The 17,440-nt window shown below is 45.1% G+C and overlaps 2 protein-coding genes across 6 annotated transcripts in view; one reads left to right on the plus strand and one right to left on the minus strand.

Moving 5' to 3' along the window:
- The window catches only part of LOC138788477 (fibulin-7-like), a 73,943-nt gene that overhangs the window by 45,853 nt on the left and 10,650 nt on the right, over positions 1-17,440 (minus strand). The window contains exon 1 of one of the 4 annotated variants that reach the window (XM_069966361.1): positions 3,685-3,748. The exons of 1 other annotated variant lie outside the window; for it this stretch is intronic. The gene's annotated coding sequence lies outside the window, so the exon portion shown is untranslated. Of the gene's footprint in view, positions 1-1,357; positions 1,404-3,684; positions 3,749-17,440 lie in introns of those variants that run through there. 2 more of the 4 variants (XM_069966357.1, XM_069966362.1) reach the window with 2 other exon arrangements.
- On the plus strand, positions 36-14,617 carry AARS1 (alanyl-tRNA synthetase 1). Of its 2 annotated transcripts, none has more exons than XM_069966355.1 (21): positions 36-141; positions 564-719; positions 7,368-7,556; positions 7,630-7,775; positions 7,858-8,049; positions 8,315-8,459; positions 9,057-9,202; positions 9,280-9,388; positions 9,460-9,610; positions 9,696-9,820; positions 10,290-10,434; positions 10,814-10,992; positions 12,276-12,389; positions 12,472-12,678; positions 12,789-12,973; positions 13,044-13,152; positions 13,234-13,347; positions 13,421-13,540; positions 13,639-13,725; positions 13,820-13,933; positions 14,043-14,617. In XM_069966355.1, the coding sequence occupies exons 2-21, from the start codon at positions 576-578 to the stop codon at positions 14,226-14,228; spliced, it is 2,907 nt and encodes a 968-aa protein (XP_069822456.1). In that variant the 5' UTR covers positions 36-141; positions 564-575; the 3' UTR covers positions 14,229-14,617. The 2 variants fall into 2 exon arrangements, with proteins under 2 accessions (XP_069822456.1, XP_069822457.1); XM_069966356.1 differs by having other exon boundaries at positions 119-202.

Consider the following 17,440-nt stretch of genomic DNA (forward strand, 5'->3'; position numbering starts at 1 on the left):
CTGGCAGCTTCTTTATCCAATAAAGGCCTGCAGCCGGTACCTCTTATCCAATCAGCCAATAGCGAGGGCGGGGATTCGCTCTACTGTCAGCGCATTCTGCTTATACATTCGGAGGCAACGTGTGTAGCCGGTGAAACGGTGGTAGGTCTCCGGTACATCCCGTAATCCATTGCAGCCGTCTGCAGGAGCGGTTATCAGCCCGGTATAAAGGAAGGCAGTGGAGAGATTGTCCCATATATAAGGGTGTAACAGGAATGGGCGCTATAGGCATCCCGAAGGGGGCGCCACGGGGAGGGGGTTTGTATGAATATCCATCCCATATAGAGAGGACCATGGGGGAATACATTGCTACTAATCGTGTAGGTTGGGTTTATCCCAGTGCTGGTTACTATGGAGATCTTCCTTATATATAGAGAGAGCTGGGGTACCCATGGATATACAGGACACAATGCTCCCAGGCCTCTGTGGGCGCTGTAAGGTCTGAGCTCCTTTTCATTGATTTCCTTGATGTGATGTGGCTGCCCTGTGAGGGGTGAGTTGTGATTTGTGGTGTTTTGTTGTAGGTCACAGACACGATGGCAACACCACTGACTGCCTTACAGATCCGACAGAAGTTTATTGATTTCTTCAAGGACAATGGTCACACCTATGTCCACTCCTCCGCCACCATCCCCTTGGATGATCCTACGCTGCTGTTTGCCAATGCTGGCATGAACCAGGTAAGTGGTGCCCACTGTCCTTAAGTCCAGGATGTGTTGTGGTCTCCAGGTTTATGGGCTGCAAGGGCAGAGGGATCTGAGGTGATCCCCAGTTCTACTTCTATTTTCCAGGATCAGGGTCCCTGGACCCCCTCTCCAAGATTTGGGTGTATATAATAATTCAGATGGATGGTTTTTAACTACCCCCTTTGATCAGCTGTTTGCAGGGAAAACAAACAGGACTATGCCCCCAGTGATCAATCATAAGTGCCCTGAGAGGGGAAATGACAAGGGGCTGTAACATTTGTAGAACTTAGAGGGGTCTGATGCAGGTAAAATCTTTGTTGTTGTATTGCTAAAAAATTTTGTTTTCATACATCCCAATTTTTTAAACTTTCATTTGACAGATAGGGACTGGGAACACACTTGTTTATATTCAGGCACTGAAAAACAGTCCTGACCTAAGGTGTTCGCACAGCTGAGGACTTCTTACTTTAATATCCTTTATGAGGAGTATTAAAGTGTCACTGTGGTAATAACTTTCAAAATCTCCAACAGTAAATGTTATATAAAGCAAGTCTGCAATTCACTATTATTATTATTATTATTATTATTATTATTTTTGTTGTTATCATGCTGTAAAACAAAGCTATACTTACCAGAAATCCAGGTCCAGTCTCCTGAAGGCGGATTTTTAGTCTTGTGCTGGTTGGGAAAAACAAAGAGACTAAACACATGAAGTCACGGCTCAATGTGTCCATCAGTCACATGACTGCCTTCTCTGTGAGCACTCACATGACCTGGGAAACATAGGACTTCCTGTGTTTTGTCTCTTTGGGGAAAAAATAGGTCAGAACACAGGAAGTGCCATGCTTCCCATGATAACAGAAAAAAAACTTGGAAACTTGCTTTATTTCACATCTACTATTGATTTAGATATTAAAAGTTATAATGACAGTGACACTTTAAGCTACAATGGATTTCAGGCTCCCATTCACTTAATATAATCTGAGAGTTTTAAGATTTGGAGGAGTTTTAAGGGTCAGTCCAATGTTGTGGTCACATGTTCTCTATAACTATGAACTATAAAGTTCAGCGTGGAGAGATGCAGCTCACACTAGAGCAGTGATGGCTAACCTTGACACTCCAGCTGTGGCAAAACTACAATTCCCGTAATGCCTGAACAACCAAAGAAATGGATTTGGCTACCTAGGTATGATGGGAATTGTAGTTTTGCAACAGCTGGAGTGTCAAGGTTAGCCATCACTGCACTAGACTGTAGGGTTGCCCGGAGGTAGAATAGAGTTGTATGTGCAGAGCACAGGCAGCATCTGCAGTGCCTCCTAATGAATCTGCCAAGTCTAACAGCAGCCGGAGTTAATTGAAGACCAATGTGTAAATTCCACCCAAAATCTATTAGAGAACCATAGACCTTTTATGTTACAGTACAGGTTTATAAGGGGCTTGCCTGATTCTGAACACCACATATGGTTAGGTTATCAGTGCCATAAACAAGGTGAAAGGTTTTAATACTGTGAACATTGTATCTGTAGGGATAGGATCACACTGGCAGGGTGGGGGCACTCTCATTACTCAGCGTTTTGTATTAAGACTTCACAGTGTGCAGTGGATGGCTGCAGCCCCCTCCCCTATGTGTGAGCAAGGAAGGGGCGGGAGGTTTCCTGCTATCTGGCAGCAGATAACAGACATTCTGTGCTGTCTGACTACGGACATTCAAGCAGCCAAGAAATCTGTAGCCCCCTATTATACCTGATGTCTGCAGCTACACTGCTATAGCCACTACTGCATTGAGCACATTTTCAGCCAATGGCCCTTTGGGTATAAACCCACACACCGTATACGCAGCGTATTTACTGCTGCGATACGCAGCAAATATGCAGCAGATTAGATCTAAATAACTGAACACAGCATCACAGTACCCTTAGGGTACAAACCCACACACCGTATACGCAGCAGATACGCAACAAATACGCAGCAGACTTGATGGTGCAGATTTGATACTGTGTTCAGTTATTTAGCAAATACAATTTTAGTCAATGATATTCAATGACTAAACTAAACCCCTTATGGTAAATCATATACAAAAACAAAAATAGCAAAAAAAAAAAAAGCTAAATGGGGAAACACCAATAAAACATCACTTTTAATGATAATATTAAAAATAGAAAGCACCCCACAAACAATTAAATACCACACACGTGGTGCTCACCAGAAAATGAAACCATCTGTATAGCCACTCACCAATATCGTGGCACTCGTTGGACTCAATCCACACTATAACTCAAACTATGTGGTACAGAGGAGAAATAAATGGTTCAATCTCACCCACTCCACGGTCAATTCAGTATTTCTCTCTTAGGAGTCCAACTTGGTAGAAGACAGGGGTACACCAAGATGCCGGGCTGTCAGGATAGCTCTCCCTAGACGCCCCTAGTTGTGTGAGTATGCTACTACTCCTGCTCGCACCGAGTCTGTCGGAGCACTCGCCCTAAAAAGGGCAACCCCTGCCCCGAACTACCCCTTGGAAAACACTCCCTAAAAAAACCCTAAGTCCACATCCCGACGTGGCCCGTTTCTATTGGATTTGCCAATTAACATCAGGGGAAATTATGGAAACAAAAAATGGGTAAATTTATATAGTAATAGGTCATGCAATATCATGAGAGTACCTACTAATCTTAGATCACAGTGGTGATGACAAAAGTGGCTACTGCAGAAAAAATGAGTAAAGTGCTATATTAGTGTGCCTCTACCAGTGGGCAATTGGCACGTTATTGCACAAATTATACAAAAAGGCCCAAATGGCTAAAGTGCTGTATGCTATATGTATGCCAATAAGGCAGTTATAAGCTATTGCACCTGCTCTTGGCCGTTTCTGCAGTGGCACAGTCTGGTGCAGTGGCTATCTACAGACTATCCTAGCGGTCCCTGGTATCGTCTAGTGCAGAGTTACTTTTATAATTACCTTTGCCTGGATGCCATACTCCACGCTTCCTGGACGCCGGCTCAACTTCCGGTGGACTTCAACATCACATCCGGTTAGTCGCACGCATATCCCAGGCGGCGTCAGGCGTTGCCTAGGGGATGCGTGACGTCACTATCTCCGACCCTCGCAAGTTACTATGCAAAAATATTAGGCCGTTACCAGGCTCTTTAAGTACAGCCTCCTGCAAATAAAAACACTTATGAGTGAACACAGGCAGTTAGAAGTATACATAAAGGATATTTATAAATTAGAAAAGATGTTTTAGGATTTACAATACATATAAGTAGCAAGTTGGACACATGACTAAAAGCGGGCACCTGATAGGTCTCTTTGTTAACCCTAAGTCGACCGATATTCTGCTATATTGAGAAGGAATAAAAAGATGGGATAAATTAAAAGAACTATACAGAGGGACTTGAATAATTATCCGGATGCAGTACTACACAACAGTATAGAAGGAGTACAGAATATAGAGCACATAGAGGAGAACATATATGTAAAAGGGAGAAAATAGGTGACAACAGGGATATTTAAGGATAATTCATAAAAAGCAGGCAAAACTCAACTGCTCATTAAGGCCCTTCGGTGCCATGGTCTGCAACCTAAAAATCCACTTTGTCTCTCTCTGCAGAATCAACCTATCCCAATCTCCCCCTCTGGGGTTTGGCTTCACCAGTTCAATCCCGACAAATTTTATCTATCTTACGTCTCCCCCATGCATACGGTTCACATGTCTAGCTAATGGCTTGTCTGCTTTTATCCTAATTTCCCTAAGGTGTTCTCCCACCCTCCTCCTCAACTCTCTACGGGTTTTGCCCACGTATTCCAATCCACAAGAGCAAGTCACTTTATAAATCACTCCCTTCGAGCGACAGTTTATGAAGTCCCTGATTACAAAACGTTTTCCAGTTACTCTACTCTCAAAGTGCTTACACTTCTCAATGTGGTCACAGGCTACACAGCCACTACATCTAAAGCACCCCTGCACCTGTCTGTCCAGCCAGGTGCCTGGTCCCCTTGGGCCCTCAAAATGACTCTTAATAAGTCGGTCCTTGAGACTTCTCCCCCTCCTGAATGTAACCTGTGGTCTTTGGGCCACAGTATCTTGAAGATCGGGATCCAGGAGGAGAATGTCCCAGTGTCTCTCTATAATTCTCCTTACTTGGTTACTTGCTCCATCAAATGTCGCAATGAGTCTTGTTGTGTTCTCACTATCAGGCTTCTGGTGTGGTACCAAAAGTTGAGCGCGATCCACCCTCCTAGCTTCCTGATAAGCCCTGCACAAAATATAATCGGGATAACCCCCTACTTGTAAAACGATTGCGTAAGTCATCAGCTTGTCGTTTGAACTCTAAGGGGGTAGAACAATTTCTTTTCACCCTCAAATATTGCCCCTTTGGTATACCGGCTTTCAGGGCCCGAGGATGATGGTTTTGCAAAGAGAGTAGAGCATTAGTTGAGGTGGGTTTTCTAAATACCGTGGTATCTAGCCCTCCCAATTCATTTTTGGTAATCAGAATGTCCAAAAAAGGTAATCTTGTCTCATGTACCTCATATGTGAATCTTAAACCCACCTCATTAGTGTTTAGTCTTGCCACAAAATCTGCAAAGTCTTTTTTGGACCCGCTCCATGTCAGGAATATATCATCGATGAAGCTGGCCCAAATGCCCACCTTGTCTGTAAAATGGGAGTTGTCCTCTACAAACACTATGGACTCCTCCCACCAACCCAGAAGGAGATTCGCATACGCCGGGGCACATGATTGTAAGCCGGTAACAAAAGGCTGGAGGACCTTGTCGATATAGATGCCAACATTTTGTGACAAGGACCCCACACCCAAGACAATTGGCCTGCCTTTTAGGGGTGTAGTCCCCTTATGTACCTTAGGTAGCGAATAAAATGTCGCCACCCTAGAAAAATTAGGTACAAGAAAGTTGGCCTCTTCACCACTTATTAATCCGGCTGTTCTTCCTCTCTTAATCAGACCTTTTAGTTCTGATAGATACATCTGAGTGGGATTACTCTGTAGAACTTCGTAACAATCTGCTGATGATAACAAGTTCATACACATAGTGCGGTACTGGTCAGTGTCCATCAGAACAATATTGCCTCCTTTGTCAGAGGACATTATCACTACTGACTTGTCTGACTCAAGCGTTTTTACCACATCTGACTCCTCCTTAGTTAGATTATGGGGATGATTGCTCCTCACATGCTCCAAATCTCTCATAACCCGATCCACAAAAACATCCACACAAGAGATCTCACAAGATGGAGGCATTTTCACACTTTTGTTCTTTAAAGTGGTAAATGGGCCCTGCCTACTAGCTCTTTCACCTTCATTCAAGAGGTCCACCAAAATGTTCGCACCTTCCAGGACATCTCTTGGGAGTCCCAATTCCTGGCATTTCTGTTACTCTTTTAACCGATGGAACTTGTGCCAGTGCAATTTTTGTGCGAACAGGTGGAGATCCTTCACACAATTAAATTTATTGAAAGGGCCAGTGGGCACAAATCCCAAACCTCTACTCAGTACACACATTTCTGCTTCAGAGAGGTGACGTTTTGACAAATTAACCACCTGGAGGTCGCTGTTTATTTGTACTGTTTCCTGTTGCGCAGGGCATAAGGAACAGGATAGTTCTTGTCTAAAAAAGGCAGGTCCCCACGGCCTCTACCACCACATGAGGTCCCTCTGCCTCTCCTTCTTCCCCCTTTTTGACCCCTGCCCCTCCCTCTTAGTGGAGGGTCTTGTTCGTAATCAGAGTATTCGGTATCAGTTGAAGAGGCTTCGATATCAGATTCCTTAGGTACCCCTTTATTAAAAAAGCTATGGACCTTATTATCCTTAAAATCTTGTAGGTCTCTCACGTACGGTTTGTGCTTCCTTTCTTTCAAATGGAACTGGAAGCGTTCAATCGTGCTCTTCAACTGATTCTCTTTAACCGAATACTCAGACTAACTTGAGAATTGCTTAGTAATCTCTTTGTTCAGTCAGTTTTAGTTCAATAGAGGCAAGCTTAATTTTTTCCTTATCCAACAAATGCTGCATAAATCTAAGTGAACTAGCTGTAGCCTCCTTTTCCCATTTAGTCATTAAACCAGGGGACTTGATTCGTGGTGCAGTTATTTAGATCGTATTTGCTGCGTATCGCTGCGTATACGGTGTGTGGGTTTATACCCTTAGTCTGACTTTTATTTATGACTCCTAGTTTTGCCATGGTCTATTAGTTTTTTTTATATAGCTTAGCTGACTCCTTTTTTATTGTGGCACTATTTATAAAGCAATGATGTTATGCTATATGGCAAAAAAAAGACAAAAGATGACATTGTTTGTCGTGCCTGCTGACATGTTCCTTTCACTCCGTAAACAGTGAGTTGACTGGACACTCTGTACCTGGCACCTGCTTCCAAAAATAAGTAAACACCTAGACAGTGACCTGAGACTCTACTTACAGTGCACAGATTTTGAGGAAGGTGGTGCAGAATGCAGTGATGCCAGTCACGGCTTATTGAATGCCCCTGTGACCACTTATGGGAGTTTTTTTTTTTTTTTGTTTGTTTGCAGCTATCCTGATTCTGATGTCTGGGGCCAATTTCTAGGTTATCAGAGTTATCGAATTTTCTTCTACATTAACAATCTGTTCTATACTTTCTCCAGTTTAAGCCAATCTTCCTGAACACCATTGACCCCTCCCACCCGATGGCCAAACTGACCCGAGCTGCCAACACCCAAAAGTGTATTCGTGCTGGTGGGAAGCACAATGACCTGGATGATGTTGGAAAGGACGTTTATCATCACACCTTCTTTGAGATGTTGGGCTCTTGGTCTTTTGGAGACTACTTTAAGGTGTGGCCTCATTCCCAGTGACTCTTCACTAATGACTGGATTCCTGGGGTAGTAACACTACATCTTTTTACAGGAGTTGGCATGTAAACTGGCTCTGGACCTTTTGACTAAGGAGTTTGGCATAGACATCGAGCGCCTGTATGTCACCTACTTTGGTGGTAATGAGGCAGCAGGTTTGGAACCCGACCTGGAATGTAAACAGATTTGGCTAAACCTTGGGTAAGATGGGGTCTCTCACTTTACCTTCCTATAGCATTGGAGGTGGATCTGTGGCATAGTAATTGATTCTTGTTCTCTGTAGGCTTCCAGAAAGCCGTATATTACCAGGCAGCATGAAGGACAACTTTTGGGAGATGGGGGACACAGGCCCCTGTGGACCATGCAGTGAGATTCACTTTGACCGTATTGGAGGCCGAGATGCTGCTCATTTGGTCAATATGGACGACCCCAATGTGCTGGAGATCTGGAACCTAGTGTTTATACAGTTTAACAGGTAGCCTATGGGATCAAATATTATATAGCTTAACAGATACTACTTTTACTTTTCTATTAACCTGAAGTAAAAAATAAACTTTTGTAAATGTCCTTAGTCAGACATTACAAATGTTCCACTTCTGCCCCAATCCCGTCTCAGAAGTATACTACCAAGATGGGATTGTGTCAGAAGTGGAGTGTTACTCCAGGATAACCCCTGTAATCTCTTATCTTGTCTTTTGCACCCCTTATTTGGGACTTTAATGGTGATTGTTCTGTCTTAGGGAAAGTGACGGGACTCTGAAACCACTGCCTAAGAAAAGTATTGACACCGGGATGGGGCTGGAGAGGCTGGTGTCTGTGCTGCAGACCAAGATGTCCAACTATGACACTGATCTCTTCATTCCATACTTTGATGCTATCCAGAAGGTACTGGTGTAAAGGGTTGAGTTTTATGATGGGCAAAGAAATGACTACAAGCCTGGGAAAATGGAATAAAATGTAGAGGTTTACTATGCAAAACTTAGTTGCAGTTCCAGATGTAGTTACAGACCTATAAATGTTGCTTGCTTTTGATCATACACCCTCTACCGTGTACTGTATGAGCTCTAGTTTCTCTTTATACTTGTACACGGTCTATATGATTCTCTTCAGCTGACTGGAGGAATCAGGAGATAGAGCTGTATTCATTTTAAATGTATGACCAGCTTTATAGGAGTCTGATATAACATTCACATTGCCTTGCATTTATACAGCCTGCATTCATACTCATCACTGCATAAAATGTTGCAGGTAACATATAAATAACATATGTTATATAACATATCGAGAAATAGGGGGTGCTGGGTAACTAAATAGTGATCCACAGTTATGTCTTGTCTTATACCCCTGTCACCACCCAAACAGTCTTCACTTGTCTGTAGGCTTGAGAGTTGAAATTTCCCTGCTCATGTAGTGTCTCCACAAATAGTGTAAGGATAGGAGATTTTTATAGCTGCGGGGACTGTAAAGTGTCTCTTGTCACAGGGCACTGGGGCAAGGCCCTATACAGGTAAAGTGGGTGGAGAGGATGAAGATGGCATAGACATGGCATACAGAGTGCTCGCAGATCATGCCAGGACGATTACAGTTGCCCTTGCTGATGGTGGGAGACCTGACAATACTGGCCGGGGGTAAGACTCATAGACCAATATTTGTATATATGTAGTGGAAGTAGCCGTTGCCATATCACTCTAATCCTTATTTGCAGATATGTTTTACGTCGAATCCTTCGCCGCGCTGTGAGATATGCTCATGAGAAACTTAATGCTTCCAAAGGATTCTTCGCTACTCTGGTTGATGTTGTCGTCCAGTCACTGGTAAGTGTCGCACATTGTGTCCTTCATGTATTGTCATTAGCTGGCTACAATGTCCTCTTCTGTCCTTGCAGGGAGATGCTTTCCCTGAGCTTAAGAAAGACCCTGACATGGTAAAGGACATCATCAATGAGGAGGAGACTCAGTTCCTAAAAACCCTGAACAGAGGGCGCCGTATCTTGGACCGTAAAATACAGAGCTTGGGGGAGAGCAAGACCATCCCTGGTATGAGATGCTTCTCTCTGCAAAGCTTTCCCAGACTAACAAGTCTGATGGTTAAGCTGGTGTCCCTGTTTATCTTCTCCCCCAGGTGACACAGCATGGCTGCTGTATGACACTTATGGATTCCCTGTGGATCTGACGGGTCTGATTGCAGAGGAACGAGGCCTCAAAGTGGATATGGAGAGCTTTGAAGAGGAGAGGAAGGCTGCACAGGTAAAACTGGACTTAAAAGTGTCTGGCCACTCGATAGATAGAAAATATATTTTCTTTTTTAATCATTTGAATGATTAAAAGAAGGTAAGATATTTCTATACTGTTATTACTTCTGCCCTGATGAGTTTATTACAGATGATCCACCATCTTGATCGCTAAGCCTCCTCCTTAGGAACACACTGTGTCCTAGTAACCTGCACAGGCATTATGGTCACATGCCCCTCCATACTGCTGTGTCATGGATGGGATTGCTGCAGAATGACATGAATGTAGACAGATCATCAGTAATCTACTAATGGGGGCAAAAGTAATCATAACATTTATTTCACATATGCCCGAAGATGGGTTGTTTTAAAACAATAACGCACACACTTACCTCCCTGGATCTGATCAGCCATTAGCAATGATATGGTTTATATTGTACGGGAATAGGTCAATCTTCATCCCCTACCTGTATGTTTTGTTACAGCTCAAGTCTCAGGGGAAGGGGGCAGGAGATGAAGATCTTTTGATGTTGGATATTTACGCCATTGAAGAACTGCGCTCACGGGGTCTAGAGCCAACGGATGATTCCCCAAAGTACAATTACACTTCAAATACTGATGGCGTCTATGGTAAGAGGCAGTTTCCCCAGTGCGGAATGAATACAAGTGGTATACTAAAGCTGACCTTTCAAGCCTGAAAGTCCCTGCCGTACTTTTGGCAGTGATATATGTCGACTAGTACCAAAGTTTCCGGCGTTTAAAATACAACCTGCTCAATCCTTTTCTCTCTGACATCTGCCAATGGAGGAAAGCTTGACATAATTTGGTACATTTGTCCGACAGTTAAAGAGCAAGTCGGGGAAAGTAAAAAGAAATATATACTTGCTGCTCCCTGAGCCCATGCTGTGGCTGCATTATGGAGATCCCCGACCCCGCAGGCTCTCATCTTCTCCTGTGTGTGGCCAGCTTAAAAGTCTTGGTGATAACTTCGTGTTTTACTCACCTGCAGAGTTTGAAGGAGTGGAGGCCACTGTGAAGGCAATCCGCCGGGAAAAGACCTTTGTGGATGAGGTCAGCACAGGGCAGGAATGTGGTCTGGTTCTGGATAAGACCTGCTTTTATGCAGAACAAGGAGGACAGACCTATGATGAGGGATACATGGTTCGAGAAGATGACAGCAGTGAAGATGTGAGTCCTGGGTTCTGTGCGTGGGAAATGCTGTGGGAGGGGGTCACGCTATTGTATCTAGCAGGTCACTTTCAGGGTACAAACCCACACACCGTATACACAGCAGATACGCAGCAAAAACGCAGCAGATTTGAAGCAGATTTGGTGGTGCAGATTTGATGCTGTGTCCAGTTATTTAGATCTAATCTGCTGCGTGTTTGTTGCGTATTTGCTGCGTATTTGCTGCGTATCGCAGCAGTAAATAAGCTGCGTATACGGTGTGTGGTTTAATACCCTTATATAGAAGACTGTAGACTCAAATGACTTATGCCATATTTTTAGGACTAGAAGATGTACTTTTTAGCAAGAAAAAGGTGTGTTGGAACAAAACTGTTCTAAAATTCATAAAAACAAAAATAGTACACAACATAGCAAAAGTTTTGATTAGCTAGGGTTTAAGAGGGAGATTTATCAAAGGGTGTAAAATTTAGACTGGTGCAAACTGGTCAAAGCAACCAATCACAGCTCCTCTTTCCTTTGACCAGAGCTGGAAGCTGAGCTGTGATTGGTTGCTGTGGCCAGTTTGCACCAGTCTAAATTTTACACCCTTTGATAAATCTCCTCCTAAGTGTTCATAACCCCACAGATCACTTGAACAAACGGGGAGAAGAGCATTGCTAAGTGCTTCTCTCCCAGTCTCTGCTCACTTCAGGAGATGGATTCCATTGACTTTTTATAGAATCCATCTTTTGCAGCCAGGAGAGAGACTGGGAAGAAATTCCATGTCCAAAAGTATTTTATTTATTTTTTTTGTAAATGACTGACACTTTCTCACAAACAATCTTTCTGTCTCCAAAATGGCTACAAGTCCCAGTGTTATTGTGGATCTGAAGACCTGCACTGCCAGCATCAATAGGGATCTATGTTAAATCAGCCTCTGTTGGATAGCTAAAAGTAGTGAAGCTTCTACTTGCACCATTGCCATTTCAGAGGTCAGAAGATGATGAACCTAAGCTAATGGGATTTGTCTAATTAGATCACTAGGAAAACTTAATTAGTATTTTTTCCTGGCTTAATTAAAGTGCCGCAAATATTAAAACACTTTCCTGCTCCCAGCATGATATTGATACATTATGCCGGGCGGGGACAGAATCCACTGCAGGGTTTCCGTGTTTCACAAAACGTGAATAAGCCCTAAACAAGGGGTGTGTTAGGTGTCTTTTGGAGTCCAATAAAGTAGTGTATTTTGCTGTACCATGTTTACCATCATTTTTTTTTTTAAAAGTCCCCTCTGTTTCTTGTAGAAAACAGAGTTCAGTGTAAGGAACACTCAGGTCCGAGGTGGTTTTGTCCTGCATGTAGGGACTGTGTATGGCAGTCTGAAGGTTGGTGACAGAGTGCGCCTCTATGTGGATGAGGTAAGCATCCAGTTCTGCTTACTTTTCTAGAGGAAATACACAGAATGGACATCTTGTAATAAACATCTCTCCACATTTTTAGACAAGGAGACGTCCAATTATGAGCAACCACACCGCCACCCACATATTGAATTTTTCCTTGCGCTCAGTCCTTGGGGAGGCAGATCAAAGGGGTTCCCTGGTTGCTCCAGATAGGCTGAGGTTTGACTTTACAGCAAAAGGAGCCATGAGCACAAAGGAAATCCGCAGAACAGAGGAGATTGCAAATCAGCTAATTCAGGAGAACAAGGTGATAAAAAAGTCACTGATCCTAAGTCAGCCCCAACACCCCAACACCCCCCCCCCCTTTTTAAAAGAAACAAACTTTTTCCATGTATAAATGTCTGCTTCTTTTCATAGACTGTCCATGCCTTGGATTGTCCATTGGCCGCTGCTAAAGCAATTCAGGGGCTTCGTGCTGTGTTCGATGAGACCTATCCAGACCCTGTGCGTGTAGTGTCTGTTGGAATCCCTGTAGAAGATCTCCTGGCTGACCCCTCCGGCGCCGCAGGCTCTTTAACATCTGTGGAGTTCTGTGGTGGAACGTAAGTGATGGGTCACTGGGACTACAAAGACATCTGGTGCTGTGGTCTCTGACATTGACATGTCTTACAGGCATCTGCAGAACTCAGGCCATGCTGGACAGTTTGTCATTGTCACAGAAGAAGCCATTGCAAAGGGAATCCGGAGAATTGTCGCCCTCACTGGGGCAGAGGCGCAGAAGGTGAGTTATTAAACGCCTCAGTCTTGTGCTTTCAGTTGTTTAATGGCACCTGGGTGATGACCATATTATCTGTCACTGCAGGCTGTTCGGAGACAGGAGACCCTAAAAACTGCACTTGCTCAACTAGAAGCTAAAGTAAATCAGCAGACCGCCCCAAACAAGGATGTTCAGAAAGAGATTGCTGACCTCAGCGAGGTATGACCACGACATAAAGCGCTCTTTTTTGTTCTTGCTCTTTGCTCCTCTGACTTCCTTGTCATGTTCACAGACCCTGGCTACAGCAGTCATCTCTCAGTGGCAGAAGGATGAACTCAGAGAGCTGCTCAAATCCCTTAAAAAGACAATGGATGATCTTGACCGTGCCAGCAAGGCAGACATTCAGAAGCGGGTGAGGGTCACACAATACCCCAACTGTGGCCGTGATAGAGAACCGTAAGTTTGTGTTTTTGCCCTGTGACTAATGTACTCTACTGGTCAACTTTTCAGGTTCTTGAGAAGACCAAACAGCTGATTGCAGAAAATCCAAATCAACCCCTGCTGGTCCTAGAAATGGAAGCTGGAGCATCAGCCAAAGTGCGTTCATGTTTGATCTTACAGCTTTATTTATTATCTATTCCTGTTTGTGCTCTCTTCCATTGATTTTCTAATCTCTCTCCTTTTTGTTCAGGCTCTGAATGAGTCCCTGAAGCTTCTCAAGTCCCAGTCTCCAAAAACCTCAGCCATTATTTTTGCTGTGGATAATGAATCTGGAAAAATCACTTGCTTATGCCAGGTCCCCCAGGTAACCCCTATGCCAGACAATTCTTTATAAGAACAGAATTGAGTCAGGTTCATGGTCAGTTTTCTTGAGAATTTCTTAGACAAGTGTGACTGACTGATCTCTTCCACAGGAAACCGCAGACAAAGGCCTAAAAGCGAATGAGTGGGTCCAGCAGGTGTGTGACCTAATGGATGGTAAGGGAGGAGGAAAGGACACATCTGCACAGGCCACAGGCAAGAACATTAGCTGCCTTCCCGAGCTGCTGAGGCTGGCTGAAGACTTTGCCAAACTAAAGCTGGAATCTTTGAAGAACTAAAAGGGAAACGTCATTGTAACAACACTGGAGAGAACTGCTCCTTCCGTCCAGTGCTTGTGGGACAGTTCATCCACCTGGCATGGAAAGGGTTATGTGATGTCACTGGCTCCTGTGGACAGTATTCATTCTCTAGTTTCATCACCATGTCCCCTCACCCTACTCGCTGCCTCAGCATTAGTGCATCATTCATTGGTTCTGGAACATAGCTGCTTATGATACTGTGAGGAGACATTAGCCATGAAAGGGTAAATAATATAGAATCCTTCTTGCTAACAACCTGTGTTCTGCTCTCTAGTACTGAGCGGCATAACTTGTTTGAAGTTCACCAACTTGTAGGTAGAATAAGCCCTAAGTGTCTGACCTTCAATAAAATTAACTGATGCAAAGTGTTGTGGAGTCTGTGTGTCTGAGGTACAAGGAAGGGACAGGATATCTCCTAAAACCAGAACCTGCAGTGATGTCACATGTGGTGGGTTAGGCCTGTGGGGCTCCTGCTGCTGTGACATAGTTTCCACTCTAATCGGTTGTTATTATACCAGGCACTAGAGCTGGGTTCTCAGGCTGCATTGGTGATATGTCATCCATGTGGGGTGGTAAAAAGCTGCATGATATTGCACGTAAAACATTTGCGGTAATATATAGTTTTTGTTTGTGGGTTTTTTTGTTACATTTTATTGACATGCAGTAAGTGTTCATTTGAAGTATTAAAATAACAAAGTACAGACCAGGTAATACAGTCTGGTAGAATGAAGGGCTCAGTGGAAATGCGTGCATGCAGATTGTCTCTTCATAACAATGTACACTGACAAAACAGAATCTCAATAACACTGATAATGATTACAGGTGAGGTCTGAGTAGACACTGGATCTAATCAGAGGGCAGAAAAGTGCCTTCCCCGCTGCCCTAAAAAAAGGCTTGTTGACTGCTAGACATTAGAAATGAGCATGCTTGATGGTTTGGCATTTGAATAGCGGTGGCTGAAGTTGTATGCAGCTTTCCTATGGCTGTTTCCAACTTCATGTTATGCCAATGACATGGGTGTAGGCAGCTGCCACTAGAAGGTTACAGTAGTCAGAAGAAGTGACTCCTATACTATTTTAGTTTTATTTCTTTTTTTTTTTTTTCCTAGGTCACCATAGGGACCAGACGTAGCTGGCGCACGGGTAGTTTTCTTCCCCTGCCCCAGCCACCGTCCTAGCTCCCCCACAGCAGGTGTCCCTCTCTAGGCAGCATAAATCCTATTGCCTCCCCACATGTCTATTGCAGGCCCTGCTGGGGCCCTATCTTCCTCTCCCTGGCTGACCTTGTCCCTCCTGGGCATCTGGCGATGTCTCTTCCTGCTGTGTTGCTGCAGCCGACCTCTGGGGCAAGCCTGCAGTGCTCGGCCACACTGTTGCCCTCTCCTGGGGACTTTGGGACTGTGGTTCTTTCTTTGGCGGTGGCTGCCGGTGTTTCCTCCTCTCTCCCCCTTCCCCCGGCAGGTGTGTGCGCACACATGACATCACTGTGGGCGGAGCGGCTTCCCATTCACTGACCTTTCATACCCGCTCGCTCTGCATTCATTGGCCACCCCTATAGCCCCCCGCCTTTCTTTTTTGTGGCCTTTTCTCCTGCCCGCTTATCTGTGCTGATTGATTCCAGTGCAGCAGCTTTGTGGCCACCTGCTGTTTTCTTATAGCATGCTTGCAGTGTCTCCAGCTTCCAGAGTTGCAGTTCAAGCATTCTCTGCACCAGCTCCTACAGCCAGTGCAGAAGCATCTCCAGGGTCAGGTAGGCTCACCCAGTGGGTGATATCCCACTCCCCAGGCTAACCCCCTCGGCAAGCCCTATTCACAATGTCTGGTTTCCGGGACGACCCCCCCCCCCAGGCAGCACGCCCCCGCGGCAACACACTATGGGCCCTGTTCCACAGTAATGATAATCGGCTGGATCGGCCCCATTTGGTCCGATTCGGCCGATTATCGCTCGGTGGAATAGAGGGAACGATCAGCCAATGATCGTGTCATCGGCTGATCGTTTATTTAGGGCCAGACCTAAAATCATTGTTCCCCCACCGCGCATCGCTACGGTTGAATAGCGGTGCGTGGCGGGCCACCGACTATTTGACAGCAGCAGCATCATCATACATTACCTGTCCAGGCTTCTTCTCCGCGCTGTCTTCATCCCAGGGTCCCGCGCTCTCTATCTTCTGAATGGCCGGTCAGCCGACGGAGCGCTCAGCCAATCACAGGCCGGGACCGCCGCGGCCTGTGATTGGCTGAGTGTGGCCTGTCAGCTGACCGGCCATTGAGAAGATAGAGTGCGCCGGACCCGGGGAGGAAGACAGCGCGGAGAAGCCTGGACAGGTAATGTATTACTGCTGCTGCAAGGGCATCAGTAACTATGTCCTTGCAGCCCTCGCTCAACGATCATCGGGCCGTGGAATAGGCCCAGTAAACGAGCGGCGATCTAGCAGATCGCCGCTCGTTTACATCGTTGATCGGGCCCTCCTCGGCCTGTGGAATAGGACCCTATGTGTGTGTGGTCGCTGTAACAAGAAGTTTCCCTGCGGTCAGTCTGGCTCAGTCTGCCTCCTGTGCCTTAACCTTGGTGCCAACTCCTAGGAGGCCCCTACTCCTTCAGGTTCACGTGTGGCCTCTCCCGCTTGGGCTAGTGCCTCAGGCACTTGGTGACGTCTCTAAGCTGTCTAAAGTCATGATTTACGCCATTGAGCGGTTGCCCTCCCAGGCACCTCCACAAGGGTATCTCCTGATTTCCCCTCCAGAAGGGAGGACTACTAAGAGACCCAGGCTCTCTTCCTAACGGTCACCATCTCAGTGCTCCTCTGGCCCTTCTCCAGACAGATCCACTGCAGGCAATTCCACATCCCAACAGCCTCTCTCCGCCTCCTCGGGGGTCCGCTCTGAGTCTGACAGTGACGACATCACTGGCATGATCGGCATCATCACTGATGACAATATCACCAACATCACTGATGACACAATCAACTACATCGCAGATGAGATAATCGATGGCATCACTGATGACATAATCAACGACATCACTGATGACATACTCAACGATATCAGTGATGACATTACTGATGACGTCGTTGACATCAGTTATGACATCAGCACTAATGAGATCATTGATGACGTCACTTATGACATCATCACTGATAGAATCATCACCAACATCAATGATTAAATCATGGACAACATCATCACTGATGA

The sequence above is a fragment of the Dendropsophus ebraccatus genome, chromosome 4, assembly GCF_027789765.1.
Source record: "Dendropsophus ebraccatus isolate aDenEbr1 chromosome 4, aDenEbr1.pat, whole genome shotgun sequence".
Lineage (NCBI taxonomy): Eukaryota > Metazoa > Chordata > Amphibia > Anura > Hylidae > Dendropsophus > Dendropsophus ebraccatus.

What these genes read in the sequence shown, in the direction of transcription:
- AARS1 (XM_069966355.1), top strand. Translation starts at nt 576, where the DNA reads ATGGCAACACCACTGACTGCCTTACAGATCCGACAGAAGTTTATTGAT. An exon ending in CCAATGCTGGCATGAACCAG is followed by an intron (nt 720 to 7,367) that starts GTAAGTGGTGCC and finishes TACTTTCTCCAG; the next exon opens with TTTAAGCCAATCTTCCTGAA. An exon ending in AAGATGACAGCAGTGAAGAT is followed by an intron (nt 10,993 to 12,275) that starts GTGAGTCCTGGG and finishes TGTTTCTTGTAG; the next exon opens with AAAACAGAGTTCAGTGTAAG.